This window comes from Numenius arquata, chromosome 10, assembly GCF_964106895.1.
Source record: "Numenius arquata chromosome 10, bNumArq3.hap1.1, whole genome shotgun sequence".
NCBI classification, from domain to species: domain Eukaryota; kingdom Metazoa; phylum Chordata; class Aves; order Charadriiformes; family Scolopacidae; genus Numenius; species Numenius arquata.
The window spans coordinates 44,537,671-44,555,970 of NC_133585.1; the positions used below are offsets into that span (position 1 = coordinate 44,537,671).

At 36.9% G+C, this 18,300-nt stretch overlaps 1 protein-coding gene across 1 annotated transcript in view; it reads right to left on the reverse strand.

The window, feature by feature from the left end:
* Positions 1-18,300, reverse strand: part of CORIN (corin, serine peptidase) — a 134,692-nt gene that overhangs the window by 22,995 nt on the left and 93,397 nt on the right. Inside the window, exons 7-12 of the mRNA XM_074154492.1 lie at positions 17,194-17,301; positions 15,546-15,656; positions 14,506-14,622; positions 10,886-10,984; positions 4,562-4,793; positions 1,069-1,214 (exon numbers count right to left, since the gene is read on the reverse strand). Of these exons, the coding sequence (XP_074010593.1) occupies positions 1,069-1,214; positions 4,562-4,793; positions 10,886-10,984; positions 14,506-14,622; positions 15,546-15,656; positions 17,194-17,301 (813 nt within the window). The remainder of the gene's footprint in view (positions 1-1,068; positions 1,215-4,561; positions 4,794-10,885; positions 10,985-14,505; positions 14,623-15,545; positions 15,657-17,193; positions 17,302-18,300) is intronic.

Consider the following 18,300-nt stretch of genomic DNA (forward strand, 5'->3'; position numbering starts at 1 on the left):
TAGAGGGAAATTACCTCCTTGCCTCTCAAGAGTTGAATGACAGAGGATTTCCTTACTATGGTATTGCACATCTTTATAAAATCCTCACAGTGATACATGCACATGGACTTTGCTTGAAGAAATAGTACTAACTGCTCTATATGCTTCACTGGTTTTTCATGATTCCTTCAGTATATTCACAGCAATATATCTTCACTAAAAGAACTATCGGCCATAACTAGCTTTCACCCACTGCCTTCTCTGAGCAAGATCAAGACTGTGGAATGACCGTCATGATCATGTAGGTGAGCAGGAGGAGAAGACTGAGAACTGAACACGATCAGCAGGTTGCAGGCACTGTAGCACACACCATCTCACTGTTTTCCCAGCTACTTTACTGGCATTTTGGCAAGAAAAAGAAAAGGCATGTCGGAATCCCCACGGATCTCACATCTGATGACCACTGCAGAAGGAGAAGCCGTACAGCTTTTCTCTTCATACATACAAAAAACATCTAGAAGCATTTAAGGCAATTCATTCTTTTGTCCCATGTTCACACCCACAATGATTAGTATTATGGCTGAACTCAAAACCTGAAATTTGTCAGTTGCTACTGAAGCTGGTTTGGCACAACTCTCTACAAAACTTTCCCCAACAAAAACCAAGAGCAGACAATAGCTGGCAAAGACATTAACATTACAGTATTTTTCTCAGAGCTGTCATGGGGCTCAGATTTTTTAAGATTGCCAAGAGTCCACTTCCTGGTTAGAAAAGCATTATTGTATCATCTAAATAGGCAAAAAAATTGAAGCATAAACACAAGTAAGCAGTAGGTGTGGTGTTAGCAACAAATCTCAAACAATGACTTTCACAGTTGAGGGTAATTGATCCTTCTTTTGAAGAGATTTCTTATGAGCACTTCCTCTTATCTGCAAACTGAAGGCATCCAAATTCCCTGAAACTCAGTTTGGAATAATTTCCACAATTTAAATATTATAATTTAAAGAGGAGGCATGGGGGAAAAAAACAGTGACTTTGGGAACCTAATTAAATCTTTAATTTCCTTTTATAGGTATTTATAGGAGTTACCTTCTACATCTTCATCTGGTGTTAGACAAGTTTGGTTGTCCGAGTTCTCATCTGGAAACTGAGTGCAGTCAGTATCTTCTGGCCACTGCAGACCTACAATCCCAAGCACAGACTCACAGCGCTCCTTAGACTGTACACACAGTGTCCTGAGGAGACAAAGTGGAATTGCACAAAGCAACTGAGTGAAAGTCTTACAAATTCTCAGGTATTGGGAGTAATAACTGCAGCCAAAGTTAAAGACAAAGATTAAGGAAAAATCAATCAGATTTCTTTACATGAAAAAAAAAAAACCATCGAAAGATATGTTGCTTCTGTTGAGACATTATTTTAAGTTACTGTATGCAGACTATTACCTGAGTTATAACATAATAGCCACACTTAACTCCTTACAAACATCCTCTCCTCTGTAAGGGATGACAGAAAACCTTTTTTAAGATGCACTAACTGCGCTCCTTCAGGAAAAAATACATTTTGTGCCAGTGAAATGCTACCTTTTCTGATGATGCTACCTCAGAAATCACGTGGCTTCAGAAGGACAAACTGTTTAAACCTGCAAACGAAAGAGTAAAGGACTCCCTGGGAAATTCAATAAAATTAAAAGTTTGGGGAAAATCAAAGCACAGATTAACCTAGTCTTGAGGGTGCTGTCAGTTAGAGCAACAGAAGCTTGTCTCACAGCTGGAAAAAGGCATGAATATAGTTCTCCTGCTGCATTTCTGCATTATTTTTTTTTACCATAGAAAGATAGGACTCCCCATACAAAAAAGAGAAAATGCATAATAGAAAAATCTCCTATTATTTTAAGCATTATTTTAAACATGTAGCAATTATTTTTGCCTGGAATCATAGCTGATGTGCTGTTCAATACAGTAATCTTCTCTTGTATCTGTGGTATTTTGAATCCCTGTTTGTCTCCCCACCTCTCCTTTTTTAAATTTTTTTTTTTTTGTGGAATATTGACTAGGCAGTATGGGATTAGGAACCTCTAGATCCTTTTCATCTCTTTCTCCAAACAGAATCATGCATCACGCTTAACAGGTATTTGTCTGAGCTGTTCTTAAAAACCCTTCAGCTAGCAAGATTTCATATACTTCCCTATCACTCATTCTCATACACAGATATCTATTATTTTCCTTATATCTGACCTACAGCTCTCCTGACGTACTTTAAATTCATTGCTTCCTGGTTTAGCCCCAGTGAACATAGTGAACAATTCATTTTTTTTCTCACAGAAGCTCACTTTAACCTATTTGAAGGCTTTGGTGTCTCCCCAAGTCTTCTCTTGTTTCTAGACTCCGCAACTCATTTAATTGCACCTTTTAGATCCCATTTTCTAAACCTATAATCATTTGGACTTTCTCCTACCATGTCAAAGAAAATTCTCCTTTGTTCCTATAGATTGAAAAATATTCAGCAGTAGGATCCCCCACATTTCTATTTTCCTTCAGTTCCCCTCATGTCACTTTTAACTTGCCTTTTACTTAATTTGATTAATTTTTCTAGATCTTTCTTCTAGGACCAGAGACTCCTTTCACGGAAGGCATTTTATTCCACTTATTTTCCTTTGACCTTTTGATCAATGGACCATTTTTCTCCCCCCTAGTAAGCTTCAAGAAATGCAGTGACCAAACCCAAGCAAACAGATCCACTTAGGATCAATTATTTTATGCTCCTTTGAGAAAACAATACATTATTAATCTTCTCATATTTAATTTTGGTTTGGGTGATTGCTTGAAGAGTCATCAATGTTTTTTCACACCAAATGGTTCACCATAGACTTGAGCAGCTGGAAGGAATGGATGACTGGATTGACATCAGTTAACCATGTTGCAGTCTTTCTTTCCTTTTAGATCCTCCTCAAGATCAAAAAAGTTGACTCATACCATTTTATAACCTCAGCTTTCTGAATGCCAGAATTTTTATTTACCAACAGCAAAACCCCAAAACCAACAACAATAATATGACAAATACATTTTCAAAATTTGATGTTGTTAGCTGAGACATCTAAGCCATTTCTGTCCAGAACAGTGTGTGCAGTGTTCCCTGCACACTCAAATCTTTGGCCAAAGCTGAGCCTTTCCAACAGCTATTGCAAGCCATTTAGTTGTCAGTCTGTGGTGAGGGACTTCAAAGTAGTGCCCATCACGGCACATATGGAAGCCTATTGCAATGCTTCTAGGAAAACTGGAAGAGCAATTGGTACTTTGATGTTTGTTTTTTAATCCTTCCTATATTCCCATACCAAGTCTCACAGTTGGGGGTATCAGAATACCTTGGTATCAGACTTCTTTATTTACTTCTCAATCAAATCTCATCTGTGGTACTGTCTATGAATCAATCTACCAAGTTAGCAGTTAACAAGAGCAGGCATCACAAAGCAGGGGTATCTCCCCCTTCTTGGTAAGAGAAAGAAATACAAAGTCAAAACCAGATGTAGCCTAGAAATGTGTAATTTTCTGCAATGGAATCCAATCTGGCACTTTTTTAGGAACATTAAGCATATTTAGCAGTTAATTGCACTCTCTCTTTACTCTCCCAATTCAAATACAGTAATGGGATGCCTAAATTGACGCCAACACATGAGGGGCATGAGCTCTAACAAGGATTATTTTTTAATCCGTCACAGTTTTAAACAACACCAAAGTCATCTGAAGACTACTGAAAGTGTAATCTTCATATCATTATAGGCTAACGTGACTAGGAAGGCATCTACTGGTCTCAAAATAAGGGACACTGATAGATTTATTGGAATGTTGTGAGACCCAGAATCTCCAGAAGATGCTCAGCACCTTTCAGAATCAATTCATAGCAAAGACAGTTTGTAATTATAAGGAAACAGGAGTTTCTGGGCTTATTCCATATATTCTTCATTTATAAAATTCCATTTGTACCTTGAGTGGGAACCCAGCACACACTTCGCTTCAAGGAACAGTTATAAAAGTAGAGCTTTGATTCCTAAGATTTAAAATTTTATGTTGGGTGTTCAATCTGATCTAAATGTGATGTTACCCTGCTTTGAGCAGGAAGTTGGGCCAGATGAACTCCAGAGGTCCCCTTCAAACTAAATAACAGTTTCAATGAGTTCCTCTTGAGCTGCTTAATACCTATTCAACTGTGTTGTGATACTTCCTAAAATCTGTTAGCTAGGTATGTAGTTGCTGAAGCAAAGAGCCTATAACTTTACTTTTGTCCCTCTATATTAGAATAAGCTAGCCCAATTTTTATTTATTTTATTATTTTTGTTAAGAAAACAGTGCAAAAGACTTGATTTTCAAGCAAGTAAGCCTGAAACAGAGCTTGCACACTTACTTCAGATGCTAATCACACACATGTAACGAACTGCATTTAATGATCCTATAAAATATGGTTCTCTACCTTTGGCGATGGAATTCCAACACAAAATTTCTGGTATTTTCAATAGAAAGAGAAAATTGGGAAAGACTAATATGACAGACAATGTCAGTCAAGAATTAAATGAAGTATAGTATAGTACCTGCAAGGTGGGATCCGCTGGTTTGTATGGGGGTCACATTTTGGTACTAAGATTGTACAGGCAAAAAACATAAGGTACTTGTAGCAGTTGGTCTGAACCAAGGCTGGGAAAAGAGAAGACTCCCAGCTGATAGAGGCTTCCTTCTGCGTCCTGTGGCCCAGGTAGTTTGGGTAATAAGTATAGTTGTAAGGCAAGTTCATACAGAGTTCCAGAGTAATTGGTTCACACTGACCTTTCACAGAAAGAAAACAAAACAAAAAAAAAAAGAAACACAAACAGCGTGAGATTAAATTAAATACAGAACGAATTATTACTTAAGCATTTAACAAATTTATCAGTCAGGTGTTTTCCTCTCAGGCTTGAGAAACTACAAGTTTCAGAGCTCAAGATCCCATATGAGCCTATTCATAACAGTAAAGAATTTTTGGATTTCTTCCCAAATTGGTAGTCAGAAATATTTATTTTTCAATTTTCTACCACAACTGAAAGCAATAGACAGAATTTCACTTCAATTCAGACTGAAATTCGGCTTTTTATTTAGCACTGAGACCAATGTAAAGGTATTTAATTTTATTTACTTTTGAAATATGAGAAAATTTTCCATGAAAATGTGTACTATTCAAAAGTCACTTGTTATAAAAAGACCACATATATTTGCGTATTCTGGAAGTAAACATATCTTTACAAGATTAATATTCTCCGCCAGCCAGTTGCTAGGGTCAGTTGCGAGCACAGTGTGGCAACTGTGTGATCCTATAGCCGGATCTTTGAGAAAAAGCTGAAAGAGGATCCAACAGTCAATTATTCAGTTGATCAGTAGAACTGTCCAGTCTTTCTTGGCCAGTTCCCTGTTATAACATCTTTTAGTATTTACTTCTAATCTGGGGATCACAAAGCTCATTTTACACACAGCTCTTCCTCTCTGCTAAATCCTTGCATACTGCCAATACTGAACTATGTCTGTTGTCTCAAACCAGTTAATCCCAGCTTTGGGGTATATGAGGTTAAAGACTTCAACAATCCTCCTCACATTACTGCCGCTTCCTTTTGTTCATGATGAATTCTCCCTTCTCCTCCCGCACTTCAGCCCCAGATCAGTTTGGTTTTATCTATTGATTTTTCCCCAGCAAGCATCTTTTCTTGATATGTATGGAATATTACTTGTTCATCAGTATTTCATGATGAAACCCAAGTAAATGAGCACAAAAGTACATGCAATGTTCTAAGTGTTTGCAGAACATAACGTTATTCAAGATTAGAGCATAGAAATGCACATATATCATTCTCTCTTTTGTTTTGCCTCATATTTATAGGGGTTTACGTGAATTCTAATTCACTGAAATGCCCCTGTAGGATAGCTCTCTACATGTTTTCAATATGATTACAATTTTCTCTGTGCTTAGAAAGTTTCTATCACATTATGTGCAAAAGTGTTGTAGATTTGAAAAGAATAACTTTGACTCTTACACCCAATTCCCTACAATTCACAAGCGGAGTAACAGACAGAACATACACTGCAGGGGAGTATCTGAATTTAAGTAACCGAAATGTTATGTTAATCTTTCCTTCTGATGTCTGTCCTACAGTTTAAGAGATCTTGCTTCTCCCTTATTACTACTCTTATTGTGGTAAAAAAAGTGTTTCCTTATGTTCAGAGGGAATCTCCTGTGTTTCAGTTTGGGCCCATTGCCTCTGGTCCTGTCACTGGGCACTGAAATAGCCTGGGTCTTTCTTCTTTACATTGTCCCTTCAGATATTTATTCTGTTACCCTAAATATGTTGTAACTGCATTATAATGCCAGCCTAAACTGATCAGACATTATTACACGTGGAGAACATCCATCACATTCAATGTTGCAAAATGTGCCCTATCCTTTGGAATTTTCCAACCAAAGAGTTATTTGGGCCAGAAAATACTGCTTTGTCAAAACTGAAATTTTCCACGGGAATTCTCATCTCTTACCAAAGATGGAATAACTCTGGTCAGAATACGAACTGTGAAAATAAGATGAAAGAAGACAATAGTACTTCCAGATGTTATACAAGAAAAATCTCTCCCAAATTCTCTTGCTGTTCCATTGTGTATGAACAATTAAATAGTCACTGGACCAGAAAGGGAGAAAGAGAGATGATCCAGAAGTCTAATTCAGATTATGAGTTACTCCTGTTGAGAATTACTGTTGCCCATAATACGACGAGGAAACATCCTCACTAAAAACCTCTTGGGTTTCTCATGACACGGAATATGAACATTGGTTTAGAACTTAAATATCATGTCAAAAAAAAATTTTCATTATCCTGTAGCATAGTCTTAGCCACTCAAACATTTTCCAAAATTGCTGCTTATACATACAATGGGATACAAAAATCTGCATTGATCAGGAGAAGATTTTGGATCACAGGACAAACTCTTTGGACCACAGTGTCTCATACTGATTTATCCACAAGGAAGATGAGTCTGAGAAAGAAAGTAGACTTTCAATGCTTTCTTATTGTGAGAAAGACTGAATTGCAGTCACAGTGCTTGATAGACTGTTGCCTTTTACAGGACTGTAGGTGCTGTTTACGAAAGGTAATTTGCTTAAGAGAGAACTGTTCCCTGAGTATGTAAGAAACAGAGGCTACTGTGGGAATTTACGTATTTTCCTACTTGTTGGGTAAAGCTGCTGCTGGTGCCTCATTTGCCAGCCAAATAGAGGACCTGTCTAATGCACGACTGGTGACTACACAGCCATCAGCTGTGAGGCCAATATTGATCCTGTCACAATGTATCAGATACATTTTATGTGTTCTTTATTAGTCAGCTTAAGTTATACATATTTAAAAATAAATAAAATTACAAGATACTGTCTTTTTTTCTGACCTGAGTAAATGTAAAGTTGCTACAGTTTTAAACATATAAAACAAGGTTTAGTGTAACGCCCGATAAGTTTTAGAAGCATTATGAGTAAAGAAGCTTTGAAACAGCAGATAGAAATATGGAAGCCCTCACTCTTGGGCAAGCTGCAGTTTTGTGGCAAAGATAGTAATGCTCAAATAAAAAAGCTGAATCTTCAAACGGAGAAACTGAGAAGCAACACCTGTTCTTAGGGGCACAGGCTGCTAAAGCTGCTGCTTCTCCTGCAGGCAGAGAGCTCTGGGACTAAACATCCTTTACTCCCACGGGCCTTCAGCCCACAGAGAATCAGTCTTAATCACGCACATTTAGATTTGTGACTAGCTAGAATGGAATTATTCAAGTCAGTAATTATATCTCAATGAATACTCATCTATTCTGAACTTAAAACATCAGGAGAATACAACCTTTAAATCTCACCAAAGACAGGAAAAGATTACTTGAAAAACTGTTTTCTTTGCAGATGTCAGATACCTACAGTTCGAAGGGATTTCAGCAGGAACTGCTGATGTGGTCAACAACAAAAGTAATTTGATCTGTTGTGGCATCTCATGTTTGATTTCTCCCTTATTAGTGTATGTATCCCAAGACATATTGCTTCCTTTTCACTAGGAGAGGGACAACCTCTCACGGGAGGTAATATCTGACCATGAATTTCAATACATAGATGAGAAAATGACCAAGATAATTCAATGAAGATATCTGAGATTTCAACCAAAAAGATATTAAATTAAATATAGATTTTATTAAGATATTTTTAAAAATGAAGTGGATTGTTATTAGTTTTGTGTTATATGGATACCTTCCTTCCCATTTCATAACCCTTTCTAAGTAATTCCTGGGGGAGAATGATGGTTTGGTTCACAAAAGGCAAGTAAGAAAATCCAACACCTACTACTCCAATCACCTCAGAAGGCTCCTTCTCACCTGAATAGTTTGGTTATGGATATGGATTAGTGGACAGACCTACATGGGCAATGTACATAGTAGGCATCTGCTGCAGACCACCATAGCAAAAAGAGCAGGTAGATGAAAGCTTCTTCAGAGAGCTGGAAGATGCCTCGTGATTGCAGGCCCTGGTACTTGTGAGAGTTTTAATCACGCTGATATCTGCTAGAAGGACAGTAAGTTGGTCTTAAGGAAAGCCCATTCCAATGCAAAGCAAGTCAAGCAAGTGTGGCATAAGGCCACCTTGGCTGAACACGGATCTCCTGACCGAGCTCAAACACAAAAAAGAAATATACAGAAGAGGGGATAGAGCACTTAAGTGGAATGCAGAGACATTTCTAAAGCATACAAGAATGTAGTTAGGAAAGCCAAAGTTCAGCTAAAATTGAAACTACTGAGCAATGTGAAGGGCAATAAGGGGGGCTCTTGTAAGTACACTGGCAGCAAAAGGAAACGTAAGGAAAAATGTGGGTCTGCTGCTCACTGAACTGCAGGAGAACTAGTGACCAGGGACATGGAAAAGACCAAAGTACTCAATGTCTCTTCTGCCTCAGTTTCCACTGAGGAATGTCATTGGAAGGCTACTTTATATCATCTTCAGAAGGTGATGGCAACCCTGGCACCCAATGACTGGAAAAAGGCAAAGATCGTATCCATCTTTAGGAAGGGCAAGAAGGAGGATCCAGGGGACTACAGTCCACTCAGTCTACCCTCAGTCCCCAGGAAGATTATGGACCAGTTTCTTCTGGAAGACATGTCTCCACATGAAGAAAAAAGTTGGCTGGGAACAGCCAGCATGGATTTATCATGGGAAAATCATGCCTGATGAATCTGGTTGCTGTCTCTGAGAAGAGGACTGGCTGTTATTCCCTTTTATTCAGCACTGGTACCTATCTGGAGTATTGTGTCCTGTTTTTTGGCCCCTCAATTCATGAAAGACATCAACATACTGGAACGAGGTCAGTGGAGGGCCACTAAGCAAGTTAGGGGACTGGATCACATGATCTACAGGCAAAAGTTGGGAAAAGAGAGCTTATTCAGCCATCAAAAAAGGAAGGCTAAGGGGAGATGTTATTGCTGTTAACAGTTACCTAATGGGAAGGTGTAAAGCAGATGGAGCCAGACTATTAGAAGTGTGCAGAGAGGCAAAAGACATAAGTGGTAACACAGAGAATTCCAGTTACATAGATGGAAAAAAGGTTTTTACCATGAGCGGCCTAACATTGGAACAGGTCTCCCAGAAAGACTATGGAATCTCTATCCTTGGAAATCAGCAAAACTCAGCTGTGCAAGGTAATGAGCCACATGGCTTAACTGGCACTGCTTTGATTAGGAGTTTGGACTAATCAACCAAAAATGAACTAAATTCTTTGCAATGCTAAACATGGTACTTAGGATTGTCCCTTTTCAAAAAATTAGGAGAAGCATTGATAGAAGCACATGCAAAGCATATATGCCAAAGTATCTTGTATTTTTACTTCAGCAGCATCTAAGGGCCCCAGCATGAATGGTGCCTGTCTCAAAAAAACCCACTTGTGGGTGACAGTTATAACTTCAGAGAGACTGTGGAGTTTTGACGAGTTGACCTTCCCATATCCATTCCAACCTAAATGGTATAACATTATTGAAACAAGCTATCATATAGTACCAAACTATACCTTTCAGAGATAACAGTTCAGCACAAAACAATTATAGGATAAGTCTACACATTCATACGTAAGTAAAGGCAAGCCTGCCCATGTGCCGAGGTGACCTGAATTGATGTGACTGTATTAACACATCACCAAGTTTTAATTAATTCTGAATAATTCTGAATACAGTTCTGCCCCAGTTTCAAAACCCAGCCAAATATACGTCAAATATCTGTTCACAGTGCTGCATTGCACAAGTGAGAAAGAGAGCTACTGAGAAGCAAGTGTACAGTGGGTACAGGAGGCTCACACGGAGTGGTATAGTACAGGACATAGAAATGAAGACACACAGAGTTGAAGACCCCGCTCCTCTACAATATGTATTGGTCAGAAGAGTAACGAGTTTTGCCACTTTGAATATCAAAATTATTCCTTCATAAAAGGGCTAAAATTTCTCCAGGCTACTAAACACAGTACATTTTATATTTTGAAAATAAACCAGTAGCTTCTGTTTTTGCACTTAACACTATGTTGTTTACTTCATGTGAACAATGAATGTCATTAAATGTTAAGAAAAAGTGCAAGTGTAAACACCCATAAAGAACATATCAAAAATTCACAGCAGGGAAAATATCTCAATATCAAGTGTTATGAGTATCTCTTAGAACATCAATAATCAAGAGTTATGATGAAACTTTTGTTTGAACTTCACCCTTTTCAATATTTAATCATTACAGGTGTGCATTAGATAGTAAATTAAATTATTACTTACTGTGTCCTACCCTGCATTCTCATTATTCTCTAAAACACCCTAAAAGTGTGACAGTATGAAGCATGAGACCTACTTACTGCAGTTTGTCTGACTGTTTCTCATCTCACAGAGAGAAGTTCCACAGGGATCAGGACAGGAAGAACATCTCTGGTCTCCCTCCTGACAGAGGGTTTGACCTGGGGAAAACAGAAATTTACTATCTTAATTATTTGCCAGACTTACAAAAATGACTGGAGTGTAGTGGTGAAAAATACAGAGTTTACTTTACAATTAAGTATTTCCTTTACATAGTTGAATAAGCATTCTACATCATTTCAAGTGCAGTAAGGAAAATGTCAGCTTTCTTTACCCCATGTTTAATATAAGAATTTATATCTCAATTTCTGATCTCTGAAAGCCATTTACCACAATCCTCTGACAGAGTACAAAAAGACACGTAAATCACATTTCAAAGGGAACAATAAGTCCTAGCTGAAAGAGAATACCCTCTGGGAATTATTCTTCAGTGCCATTCAGTTGATCTGCTTCTCATTTTATGATTGTTTTGGTGGACAATAAAAACCATCCTGAAGAAAGGTCGTCAGAGCTGAAGTTTTATTGTCCTCCTTTGGCTGGTTAAAAAACAACAACAAGAAAGCCAAAAAGGCTCTGGTCCTAAACATGGAATTTGGAATCAATAAAGGCAGCACTTCATCAAAAAGTTTCTGACCACGATACCTGGTTAGTTAGTTGCTTGACAAATCGCTGGACTTCCCTCTGTCTCATAGTGGTGACAGCCCCTTTCCAAACCATTAAATTCTCTGATCCATATGACTTTTGCAAAATCAGTCATTTAATTTACTATTCTGTGCACAGACGCTGAACAGTTTGGATTTTTTCCTCTCATCCTGTTTAAAATGGTTTATTGGAACTATTGCTTAGTATTTATATTGCACCACTGTCCACAAACATTAATCATTCAGTGATAGCATCTTTATATTGGGGACACAGAAGATGCTGAAGAAATGCCTTGTTTCAATGACCTTGACAATAGCCTTGTCCCAAATGGCTGATATTGTAGTCATATCTACTCATAATTATGTGGATTTACTTCCCTTCATACACATTATATATTGAAGCAATGGAGGTACTATCTTTTTCTCTAACAATCGACTGTCTTATTTTACAGGTGCATCTGGATCACAAAATGGAACTTGAAAGGTAGCAAAAAACTTTCAACTTCCAAAGCTATCGCAAATCTTTATATTAAAATTCATTTTTAAAGTTTTCCCCAATGCCTTCTCAACCCGCAGTGGAAGAGTTTCTCAACTCTTTAAAAATCCCTGTGCTTCAGTGCAGATTCTTTTGATCCTAGCACAGTCCATGTTGAATCTCTATAAACACACTCTACTCTGTATTTTGAAGGGATCACAGAACCAGCTGTGGGTACATCTGTATTAGACATCTATTGTCACAAAATGAATGACAGCAGTAATGTTAATGGATGCCATACCTTAAATTTCTTTAAGGTATGTAGTGTAGGAAACCATTTTTTCTCATTTGCATATAGATGAAGCGATGATCATTTGCAATCCCTATATGTATATACTTGTACTATTATACCAGGTGCTTGTATCCTTAGATAGGAAAGTGGCAAAGCACAATTTTACCTCAAATTTCTATGCTGATTTCACATATTTACTGTGTTTGTAACAAAACAGATATTCCAGATCACTTTAGCCCTAACTTCACTGTTAGGCATATCCAAATTGTTCGATTTGTACAGCAGAGAAGTCTTTGTATTAATTGTATGGCCTATTACATTTTCTGTAGTTGCTGAAATCAACACCACATAAGAAATGCAAAAGAAAGTTCAACCAAGAATTCTGCCTGGCTTTTACACGGACTTTGCAGTGAACTAAAGAGGAATAATTCAAATGAAGTCCAAATTCTGCCTACATATTCTCATGCAAATTTAGGACAGACAGGATATGGTTGCATAAAGGAAGCATTTTGCTCTATGCAATATCACAAATTGTTAGACAGTGGGGTTTGCACATTGAAGAATGAATAAAAACAACAAGGAAAATTTTCACATTTAAAAGCTTTGCAGTTTAATCCTAAGCAGAAAAATGTCTAGCATATAGTAAGATCATTTACTACATAATTATCAACCCAGCCTGCTCCTCTGCATTTAGCATCCTTGAATCTCTATCTGTTCATCTTACCAAAAAGATTTTTAACCATTTCTTCAACATCCACAGCAGCAAAAAGCAGTGAAACCAAAACACATCACTGACTTCTAGCCTAGATCATGCATCAATGATTTCAGTTAAATTCTCTTTTACTAGTGATAAACAAATTTAAGACGCTTAAGTTAAGTGAATTTCAGAAGTTGACATGGTTGCTTATAGAATGCTCTAAGTACTTTTCATCTTATCCCATTCTCCTGTCTCATGTCTTTTATATTAAAAAATATAATTTCATATTAGTAAGAGAAACAGGGGATCGTGGAATTCAGAGAATAAGACTGAGGTTGGACATCAGGAAAGATAAAGAATAAAACCCGAGCATTTCACGAGATTGTACAGTCAGAACTAAGGACAAAACTTAGTCCTTAGTTTTTAGATTGCCACAGTCAGAACTGGAAGAAATTTCATGCAAGACCTTTTTGCAGCACAAACATTAATTGTGAACAAGAATAATGGTAATTTCTGTGTTTCAACTTCTCGGTTATATTTTGGAATGCAGATGTTTAAATTGGAATAGAAAGATCCCAAGAACTTAATATGAACAGAAGGGACCGAGTAGACATGCTATGAAAGGATTTCTTCTAGACTGGTTTCCTAAAGAAATGAGGCTTATATAACCACATTCTGTATTTATCTTATGATAACAGGTCTTTTCTGCTCTAATTATTTTTGAATAGGTTTTCCTATTACCACTACATATGACAGCACCAGAGTTTTCTAACAAAGCAAATTCCTTTATTTCTTAAAAATAAGATTCGTAAGAGAAAGACATTAATAATTCTTGCATTGAAGGAAAGGCTGCAATCTGAATCTATACCTTACCGGAGACAGGAGAGTTACATGTGAAAAATACTTCAATTACTGAAACTGTGACAACATGACAACATCTCTTTCTGAGCGTCAAAATGTACCACAGGACACAAGTCCTTGGGAAAACATGTTCTGGGGCTCAAGAAACTGGTTTCCTTTTCTTTCATACAATCCATCATGAGACTGCTATTACGTAGCTGTGAAAACGTACATTCTCATATATTTTCCCGTAGTCACACTAAATCACTAGTTTACTTATGAAAACGTCCTTTCTCTGACTCCCAAGTTCTGATGAAAAAAAGATTTTCATAAGAAAATTCCTCCTCAGATGAGACCAATTCCTATGATAGTAGCTTCTAATTGCTGGAGACAACGTGACTATGCATAAATTTTTTTCAGGTAACAGCTGATCATGTCAGATAACCAAACAGTATGCAAAGTATCACTTCCTTTTCTTTAACTTTTTATATTTTTAAGGACTAATAAAACTCTGCTTACAACTTCCTGTGTGAAACCAGGCACCAACCAGCCTCAGCAAGTGTTACTTGAAAGGCAAAGAAAGTAAATTTGGCACACGGTTTTAGCTAAATACACTTCAGAATAAAAGCACTCAATAGTAGGTTCAGTAAAAAGAGTAAAATGAGAGATATCCTTACTTTCACTGCAGTTTTCTTCATCACTTCCATCTTTACAGTCATTATCTCCATCACACTGGAATGCACTAGGAATGCACTGCCCATTTCTGCACTCCACCAGACCCTGACTATGACATGCTAGAGAGAAAAAAAAAAAAATATTATATTCTGATCAATTTAGGTTAATCATTTGAACATCATCTTGAAGTTATTTTAGGACGAGCAGATAACACTGCTTAGCACTGAAGGTCACTAGACGTTTTTCATCGTGTGTAAGCAGTGTTTTCAATAGCCTACAGCTGTGCTGGTCTTTAACTACAGGGACTGAAACTATTTATGTCAGGTATTAGCAACAGGCAGAGATGAAAGTTCAGCTTTTCCAAGAAAAAGGCCCCATCGTTTTTACTCATATAAAAATTGTCACCTTTTCTTTGCCCATTTACTTACATTCCTTTATTCAGATTAGGTTCTTAGATTTCAGGCAAAATTGTAGGATAGTGGTTGCAAGGTCAAGCTCTGAACAGCAGCAAGAATCAAAGCATCGTAAGTGTACGTCTTATGAGAAACTTGATCTCATTAAAACGTGTGCCAGTTCTCCAAGACTTCATTTTGCAACCTCAGCAATATTCTAGGATAGTTGTTTTGCAGATATACACCATCATCATTGGAGCAGACACAAGTCCAACTTTGACAAGGTGTGATAGGTCACATATAGACATAGCAGAAAGCTGTCACAAACTTAGAACACCTACGGTTTAAGAGGTTATATAAATTCATTCATTACTCTTTAATGAGAACGTTACAATTAACAAAACGCTAATTCTGTAATTAACAAGAAGCTGAAACACAAAGCAATGCTGGTACTTCTCAACAGTGGCAACAAATGTTTAATTTGCTGCAGCTGTCTTCCAGAAGGGACATTTGTCAAGTGCAAACTTGTGAATCAAATAAGCTTATAGTTTTGTCTTACAAGTAATAAGTAAGTTTACTACTTATCTTACATTTTATTTTTTTATTTTTAAAGAAAGAAACACAATAATTTAGAGACTAAGGGAACTTACAGCAATTGTTTTCATCTGATTTGTCTATACAGTCATGGTCACCATCACATACCCAGTCAGCTGTTATACATCTCCCATCTCCACACTGATGATGTGTCACTGGATTACAATCTAAATAAAATGCAAATTTGAGGAGAAAAAAAAAGGATGGTAAGTTCCATTTATATTATTGATCAATTTTTCTATAGCCTGTAAGGTAATCATTCAGAGATTTTCTGTACCTGCAGGTTTTTTTGCAAATGGTAGCTACATATATTCTGAATTCTATTGCCTATACAGATAGTGATGCACTCATTCCTTCTGTCAGGTGCACAGTTGTTTCTGTTTTCAAATAAACAAGTTTCTAAGATTTGTTAAACAGATTAAAAGATCCTCTGGCTTCCCACTCTCATCGAATGATTTTCAGTTAACCAACACTTTCAGTTGCCATCAAAGAAAATCATTCCCTACATTTATCTTTTCACTAAGAAGTGAAAAAAAATAAAAAGAAAAAAAAGTGTTTCTCAACTGCCATATTTGGGACTTAATCAGAAACTATGTTTTTTGCATAAGCTCAGAATTTTCCATAAGAATGATCTACGAAGAAACTATTCCAATCTTCATCTTACTCTTTCTACCCACATGCTTCCACAAATAAAGAAAAGCATTCTTTTGAGCAGGCTGACTTTACATCAAAATAAACAGGGAACGTAGACACAGTCCAGTCTGCAAAATCTGCTGTGGAACCCATTTATAGCCTGTAAAAAAATAGATCTTAAATTTTATATACAAAAAGCTATCTCAAGATAGGAATGGTAGGAGTCAGATTAATGTTTAAAAAAGTCTTATAGCAAAGACGTTTTATGAAAAAAAACCACAAAACAACCAAAACTGACAAAAAGTAGAGAAAGATCTTAGAGTATGTTTAATTTGGAGAAGAAACATCAAAAAAATCTGAGAATAAGTTGTGCCTTGATTGTTGCTTTTGCGATTCTCTGTGCTTTTCCTTAGAAAAACAAAACAAAAAAAAGTGAGAAATAATATTTTAATGTTTAAATATTGATTTTAGAGCACCTTTTTCAGGTATAGTACCAGGAGTAGAAGTTAGGAAAAAATATGGCTTTCAAAATTTTCCAATATTTACATGTGAAGATTATTCTTTCTTAGGGCAAAACTTCATTTTTTTTTCCTTTGAAAGTTAAGTGTGGGTAGAAAGACAAGTACAAGGAGGCAGAACACACAAAGTTGATTGAAAACAGAATTTGAAAGCAACAGAATTTGTTCATCAAAACATACAAGTTCACTGTGAAGCTTATGTAAAATCAGTTCAGCTATAAAACAGATGGCATCGCCAGTGCGTAGCCTGTTAGTTTGCTTTAATCTCAGTTAAAATCAGCAAAGTTAGCAAGAAAGCAACCATAACATCTTGAATTAATTTAAAACAAATTGCAAATCAGAATATTTCTTAAAAATACCACTACCTTCAAAGTTTGCATTAACCAAGAACTCTCCTTTAAACCTTTTCAAATTATATATAGAATTTGTGAGCGGTTTTTACTTTGCCCCAAAAGAATAATAGCAGGGTTTTAGTATTTTAAGGAAAAAGATTGCTGGCTTAGGCAATACTGCTATCTTAAAGACTTTAGAAAAGCATAAAACTTTCATTTACCGCAGTTTTGTTCATCGCTAAGGTCTCCACAGTCATCATAGCCATCACAAACAAAGGTATAATTTAGGCATTTTCCCGTGTTGCAACGAAATTCATCATCACTGCAGTCTACAAAACAAATTTTTGTAAAATGTTAACATGGAACATTCATATCAACTATGAACACTGGAATGTATTGACTAAAACAAGATTAATTAAAGATACTGTACGATTTACAGGTCTGCTATAATCCTCAATGTGTACCAGTTTATTAGAATCAAAAGAAGAAAAATCAAAAGCAATTTTTAGACACTTTTACTCCGTTCTTACCAATTGCTTTTTTGATCAATACTATAAGGATAAAGTGCTCTGGTCACATATATGGACCAAAATGTTTAATTAATTTATATGCATAAAGTTCTCAAGAAAGGCTGTGCATTCTATCAGGTAGATTAGTAGGACAATCTTGAGCAGCTGATGTGGATATTAGGTAGAGCTGAAGGTTCTAACAGCAAAATCACGGTCCCCAGACCCTCCTTTCGAGGCTGCCTTTGCTATTACAATGGTTTCAAATGAACTTTATCTTTTACAAAGTTTTGAGCTCAGAATTTGCCCTGATGCCATCTCATCAAGGAATTTTTAGCACTGTCAGCCCTAAGCGGGTTTAGCCTTTCAGGCCTTCAGTAAAGTCCTGATAAATATTCCTTGAGTATATCCAAAATGCTTGAATAGTATCAGGTTTGATAAATACTTGGAATCTACAGCGTAGTTAGGAAAGGGAGAAGAAGAGTAATTAGGGTTAGTGGTATTTGGTCCCGTTAGTAACAACTTTTGATTAAAAAACACACAATTGGGTAGAGGTTGACCAACTTTCACTGCCTTCCTCTAGGCTTTTGCTTCACATCTGGCTTTTCCAGGGAGAATGCCGGGATATATAGAACAGCTGGGTAAATAATGCCTTCTTCCTGTTGAAGCTATGCCACTGGAACCAAGGAAGTTCTTTGTGCCCTTTACTGGGACATGTGGGCGTTTTAAATGAGCTCTTTCCTGGACAACATACAGAAAGGCTCCAAGAGCAGGGGCTTCAGCACGAATCTCTCCCCTCAGCTGAGGTGCTCAACCACTAAC